Below are 6,836 nucleotides of genomic sequence, written 5' to 3'. Positions count from 1 at the left end.
AGGAGGGATTCCTTCTGCTGGCCCCTTTCGGTCAGGCCAATGAGTCTAGAATGAAAAATCAACTGTAAGACAAGGCCCTGAATAATGAACCAATCTGCTCTTTGTACCAGTGTGTGATGACTCTTCTCCCATCTGTGAATAGGCTGCCTTAAGGGAAAGATTAGGCGCATGGAAAAATTCTTGTATGAAGAGCGGCTGAAAAGAGAAGGACTGTTCACCTTAGGGAGAAGGGGAACAAGAGGGGACCATTTCAGTGGAGGGGATCCAGTGATGGAACAAACTTCCAGAGGAGGTCAGACGAATCCAGAGTCTGACTGGCTTTAGGAAACACTGCAAAATCTTCCCCTTCAAAAAAAAGCCTTTTCATCATGAAAATGACACAGACGGCCCCTTTTAACTTAAACTCCTACCACCCAACATGAGTTCAAGTAGCCACTTCACTATTGCCATTGATTTTAAATAGCAAGTGTTCAGATACTACGGTGATCGGTGGCGATGGATAGATAGAGAGATAGATAATCATAGAATCATAGGACTGGAAGGGACCTTGAGAGGTCATCTAGTCCAGTCCCCTGCACTCATGGCAGGACTAAGTATTATCTTCCTTCCAGCATAACAATAGCACATCTCATCTCTGCCTATCCTCCCAACAGAGTTTCACTTGTTGGCACTCTGAATGACCCATCTTCCAGACAGAAAGAATAATGAATGGGATAGAGGAAGTGCATTGAGAATTTCTCTTCTCCCGTTCTCAGAAAACAAGAGGCCATTCAATGACACGGAAGGCTGGTAAATTCAAAACAGGTAAAAGGAAGTAAGTTTTCACATCATGTATTATTAGTCTGCAGAACTCATTACCACACTCTTAATTGAGGCCAAGATCTTAGCAGAATTGAAACAGAAATTGGGCATTGATATAGGTAACAAGACCATCCTGAGTTATAAGAGTAAACGTTAAAAGAAACCAAGTGTTCGGGAAGGGATTTAAATCCTTGTGTGTCAGGGTATAAGCCAGCCTCTAATAAATATTGGAAGACAGGAGGAAACTTTGCTTGCGGGCAGGTTCTCCCCAAAATGTCCACTTCAGGGAGGTTGTACCTTCCTGTGAAACATCTTGTGCAGGCCACTGTCAGAGACAGGACATTGGACTGGATGGACCATGGGTAAGATCCAGTCTGGCAATTCCTATATTTCTGTAACACTACCGCATCTATGATTCATGTGATGTTGCCAAGAAAGACCACAAAGTATCTCAACATACATCTGACGAATTAACCACAGTTACCTGAATTCACTTAGCACCTAACCTTATTTCTGATCAATACAGCATAAGGATTTTGTGTCTGACTTCAATTTCGTTCCAGAAAGGCAGCAAATTATGCAAATATTCCAAACTGATGACACTAATTTAGTACTTATGATAGTTTACACTCAAACTCCTTGAAATCAAACGGGTTTTAAGGTTAACGAGTAGCAGTTTGTCAGTTACCACAATAACTTCATTTCCTGGAGTTCATGGAGTGGAAGTTTTACGTAAAGTTTTATGTAAAGTTAAGTCATAGTCCAGAGCAAGAACCACAAATAAGGTTGGGAAAAACCAATTGCAATGGAATTGCAATGGAAACTAGGGCAGTGAGAGAAGAAATCCTTATATAAAGCCCTGAAGTTCGTGCACACAGACAGGTTCAGTTGAAAATATCCTATACACACATCAGACAAAGTAAGAGAGACTGCAATACGATGACTTTTACAAGAAGTGCTCCATTGGTAAGTACTAGCTTTGTTAAATTTGATTGTAACCGATGTAATTTCTAATAGATATTTTTAAAAATCAATGTAATCTAAATTGGGACCAGCAAATATTAAAACATATGGCTATTGCATAGCATCACTACAGGGCAGAGTAATGGTTATTAGCACCTTTACTATGCATTTTTGTACCTTAAAATGTTTACAATTCACTGTAATTCTGAATTACTGGGTTTATAATGCTTGATTTTTCTTTTACCATTTAGTTACCGGTTTGTACGGTCAACCTTAACTTAGTTTTTTGTTTGGGTATTTCCTTTTTTTTTTTTCTTAATTGTTAAAAATGTCATACATGAAAAGTAAACAAGGAAACCACAGAGAATGCTACTATGTGATATCACTAACCAATTGAAGATATAAAATATCAATCCTAAATCTTTTCTTTTTAAAAAATTCTAATGTTTAGGATCAGAATCACTAGTATGCTGTGGCTGCTTTGCGCTGTTCTGGATTAGTAGGAGATATTATTTTTGATACCCAAAGCTAGCACTAATTCAATATTAACTTTGAGAACTCAGGCACTCAAAAGTCAGGAAATGAAACAATAAGGTTGAAAACTCAACCTTACTGTGTCTCCTTGTGCTTATTTCTTAGAGTAGAGTTCCTTTATGTGAAATTATTTGTTAAATTAGATTATTTATTATTTAATACAACCTGGAATTTCTTAGACTACTAACTTACAATAAAAGAACTTATGGTCTTCAGACTTTGTTTTATATTTAGTCTCAATGAGATCAACAGAACAAGCTAAGTTTGATGTTTCTACCTTCAGCCATTGACGAGTTATCTCTGCACAAAATTTGGAGTCAGGGGGACAAATTCTCTGCTTGTGTAAATGGTCAAAAGTCCACACATGTTAATGGAGCTATTCTATTTACACCAGCAGAGACTGGGCCTGGAAAGAGGGTTCCTAGCTCCCAATCCTAAACACTAACCCACACTCTGCTGTATTTTTGCAAAGGTGTGTATCTTCCTATGAACTTACTTATTATATATTAGATGTTTATAAGTGCATCCATCTCATAAAAATCATCAGAATTGTCATGGGTTCTCTTTAGACACAAAAGGTTTCTGTGAATGAAGTAGAACTTCGTTCATCTCTGAACCTACCAACCACAAGCAGAGCTGGGCCTGCATGAGACCTCCAAGCCAAGAATTGAATTTCAGGATATAACTTGTTGCTGAAGCTATACAGCACATTCCTGCGTTCTGTGCTCTGCATTAACTAATCATGATGTTTATTTATTATATATGTATTTATTAGGTCATTAACTAATCATGGTGTTTCTCTATTTCAGTTCCGTTCACTGCTGTTAATGCTGATCCTGGTGCTCCAGGCTAAGAATTCAGCCTATGGAAAGGCAGTACAGACTGGATTCAACATAGAGAGAGGCACTGATGAGAAAAAGAGTGATGACTGCCCTCTCCAAAAAGATTCCAGATTCCCTCTTAGTGTGAAAGTTGACATAAACATCAGTAGCACAAAGCATGCTACCAAAGTGGGTCATGATGTCAATAACCGGTCTATGTCTCCCTGGGATTACAGGTACAGTTCATGTCCCCATTGTCTGGAAATGCACTGGGCTCTTCCAAAGCACTGCTTAGGCATACAGAGGGGATGTCCCCAGGACAAAACACAGTGCACTGCTGTATCCAGAAATATTAACTTTGACCTGCCAGTCCATGTGGTGATGGTCAGATTCCTCATGCAAAAATGATAACTGGATATTTATTAATTATTATTTATTTGTATTGTGGTAGCAACTAGGAGCCCCAGTCATGGACTAAGACCCCATTGTGCTAGGCGCTGTACAAACAGTGAACAAAAGGATGGTCCAACTCAGCCCTAACGATAGAAGACTAATTAGCTTTAGGATTTATCACTGCTCTTTTATTCAGAGCCATTTCTGGTCTGACATATCTGAGTGCAAATCCTGCCTCAGAAAGTCCAGCAAAATACCCCCAAGGGCTCAATCCTACATCATTTAAGTCAATTGGAGTTTTGCCATTGATGTTAGTGGGACATTAGGCTTTGAGAACATTGGGCCTAATACTGAAGTCTTCATCCAGTTGTAATCAATCCTTATTCATGAACCTGTCTGTGTGCACGAACTTCAGGCAAAAACTCCCATTGAAACTAGTCAGACTCATGAAGTGACTGAGCATTGCAGGAGCTCAGACATTGACCCAGCACAAGCTGACTCTATGAATCATGGGAAAAGGTGAATCTCAAGGAGGCATTTACAAACTGTGTCTGGGTGATGAGCAAGATTTAGCTGAGGAGAAAGCCCTGCTGATTCAGGGCAGTGGCCAGGCTTCCACTTTGACCAATTCATTCTCTTTGTGTCTTGCTTCACAGCATTAATGAAGATCCCAACCGGTTCCCCCAAGTGATCGCTCAGGCCAAGTGCCGCCATTACAGCTGTGTGGACTCCACCGGACAGGAGGACTACAGCATGAACTCCATCCCCATCCAACATGAGATCCTTGTTCTCCAAAGGGAGCAGAGAGGCTGCCAGCACACCTACCGGCTGGAGAAACAGCTGGTCACTGTGGGCTGTACCTGTGCCAGGCCCATCATCCACTACCTGTAGTAAGAGAAGCCAGCAGATCAGAAGAAGGAAACCACATGGAGAAACAGCCATGGGCATCAGATTTAGCAAATGGCCTGAGCCAACTCCCACTGATTTCACTGGAATTGGGCCAAGCCATAATCAATAGCCAGATTCAAAGACAGCTGGCAAGAAAAGGGGGAGAAATACAAATTTTTTTTTAAAAAATTCCCCCAGATTTTGAAATTCTGAAATTCAAAATTCAACCAGATCCATAAGTGGGAGATAAAAGGGTAAAAACTTTCATAATTTCATATCAACCTTTTCCCCATTTGTTTGTTGTTTTTTATTTCAAAATTCAAACCATTTTGACCAGCTCTAGAGTCAACCAAAGGCTTGGGGAAATCAACCTGAATCTGATTCTAAAATCTAGAGGCTTTTTTAAGTGCTCATAAAAGTAAATTATTATATTTGAACAGATCAAGACTTTAAAAAAAGCAAAAATGTCATTTTCTTTCTTTTTCTGCAAATGGATATTGAACATAAAACCAAATTTGCAGTCATTTAACTATCTATGTAAACCCCCAGGAAAACAGTGGTGAAATGGTATATTTTTGCATCTCTATTTAAATGATCTATTTATACAATTATTTATAGCATTAAGGGGTGAGATTCCAAATAATGTATCTGATTATCATCTGTATTTATTCAATAAAAATCTGGTGAATAAATCTACTGTTTCTTTGTGTGCAATGTTGCCATCTAATGAGTGATCCACTGAGAGGATAAGGTCCCTACTGCTGCTGTCTCTTAAAGGAGATCTCCTAGAGCTCAAGTGACAGAGGTTCCTTTTTGGTAGAGCTGAAGAAGCAGGGTTCTTCAACTCCCTTGTTTGTGTATGTCTGATTTACCTACTAATTGTGTTTGCCATCCACAGCACAGTTTTCACATTATCTGTGACACAACATTGCCAAGTCACTCAATTCCAGTGGCAGGTATGTTGGTAGAGAGGGGTATAGCTTATTCAGGAAGGACAAGCAGGGAAAAAAGGGAGGAGGTGTTGCATTATAAATCAAGGATACATATACTTTTTCAGAGGTCCAGAAGAAGGTGAAAGGCAGAGCAGTTGAGAGTTTCTGAGTAAAGATAAAATGGGAAAAAATAGGACTTAGGTCATGGTAGGGGTCTATCACACACCACCAAATCAGGAACAAGGCAATAAACAGAGGTTCTTTAAATACATTAGGAGCAAGAGAAAGAGTAAGGAAAGTGTAGGTCCTCTACTTAGCAGGGAAGGAGAGCTAATAACTGATGATATCAAGAAGGCTGACAAGTTTAATGTTTATTTTGCTTTCAGTCTTCACTAAAAAGGTTAATAGTGACTGGATATTCAACACAATTAATATTAACAGCAAGGGCAAAGGAACACAAGCCAAAATAGGGAAAGAACACATTAAAGAGTATTTAGATCATTTAGATGTATTCAAGGTATGTTGGCAACAAGAAGAAAGTCAAGGAAAGTGTGGGCCCCTTACTGAATGAGGGAGGCAACCTAGTGACAGAGGATGTGGAAAAAGCTAATGTACTCAATGCTTTTTTTGCCTCTGTTTTCACTAACAAGGTCAGCTCCCAGACTGCTGCGCTGGGCATCACAGAATGGGGAAGAGATGGCCAGCCCTCTGTGGAGATAGAGGTGGTTAGGGACTATTTAGAAAAGCTGGACGTGCACAAGTCCATGGGGCCGGACGAGTTGCATCCGAGAGTGCTGAAGGAATTGGCGGCTGTGATTGCAGAGCCCTTGGCCATTATCTTTGAAAACTCGTGGCGAACGGGGGAAGTCCCGGATGACTGGAAAAAGGCTAATGTAGTGCCAATCTTTAAAAAAGGGAAGAAGGAGGATCCTGGGAACTACAGGCCAGTCAGCCTCACCTCAGTCCCTGGAAAAATCATGGAGCAGGTCCTCAAAGAATCAATCCTGAAGCACTTACATGAGAGGAAAGTGATCAGGAACAGTCAGCACGGATTCACCAAGGGAAGGTCATGCCTGACTAATCTAATCGCCTTTTATGATGAGATTACTGGTTCTGTGGATGAAGGGAAAGCAGTGGATGTATTGTTTCTTGACTTTAGCAAAGCTTTTGACACGGTCTCCCACAGTATTCTTGTCAGCAAGTTAAGGAAGTATGGGCTAGATGAATGCACTATAAGGTGGGTAGAAAGCTGGCTAGATTGTCGGGCTCAACGGGTAGTGATCAATGGCTCCATGTCTAGTTGGCAGCCGGTGTCAAGTGGAGTGCCCCAGGGGTCGGTCCTGGGGCCGGTTTTGTTCAATATCTTCATAAATGATCTGGAGGATGGTGTGGATTGCACTCTCAGCAAATTTGCAGATGATACTAAACTGGGAGGAGTGGTAGATACGCTGGAGGGGAGGGATAGGATACAGAAGGACCTAGACAAATTGGAGGATTGGGCCAA

The 6,836-nt window shown here is 40.6% G+C and overlaps 1 protein-coding gene across 1 annotated transcript; it reads left to right on the top strand.

Annotated features, from left to right (window-relative positions):
- The first annotated feature begins 1,152 nt into the window (after positions 1–1,152).
- Positions 1,153–4,403, top strand: LOC141984203 (interleukin-17F-like). The gene is made up of 3 exons (XM_074947143.1): positions 1,153–1,163; positions 3,074–3,355; positions 4,169–4,403. Exons 1-3 carry the CDS (start codon positions 1,153–1,155, stop codon positions 4,401–4,403), a joined length of 528 nt encoding a protein of 175 aa, XP_074803244.1.
- Positions 4,404–6,836: the final 2,433 nt, after the last annotated feature.

Source organism: Natator depressus, chromosome 3, assembly GCF_965152275.1.
Source record: "Natator depressus isolate rNatDep1 chromosome 3, rNatDep2.hap1, whole genome shotgun sequence".
Classification (NCBI taxonomy): domain Eukaryota; kingdom Metazoa; phylum Chordata; order Testudines; family Cheloniidae; genus Natator; species Natator depressus.
Note: the sequence above shows the minus strand (reverse complement) of the source record. Positions and strands in the feature narration are given on the sequence as shown.

Excerpts from the sequence above, each read along its gene's own strand:
- LOC141984203 (XM_074947143.1), top strand. Across the intron at positions 3,356-4,168 it reads ATGTCTCCCTGGGATTACAG|CATTAATGAAGATCCCAACC; the intron begins GTACAGTTCATG and ends CTTGCTTCACAG.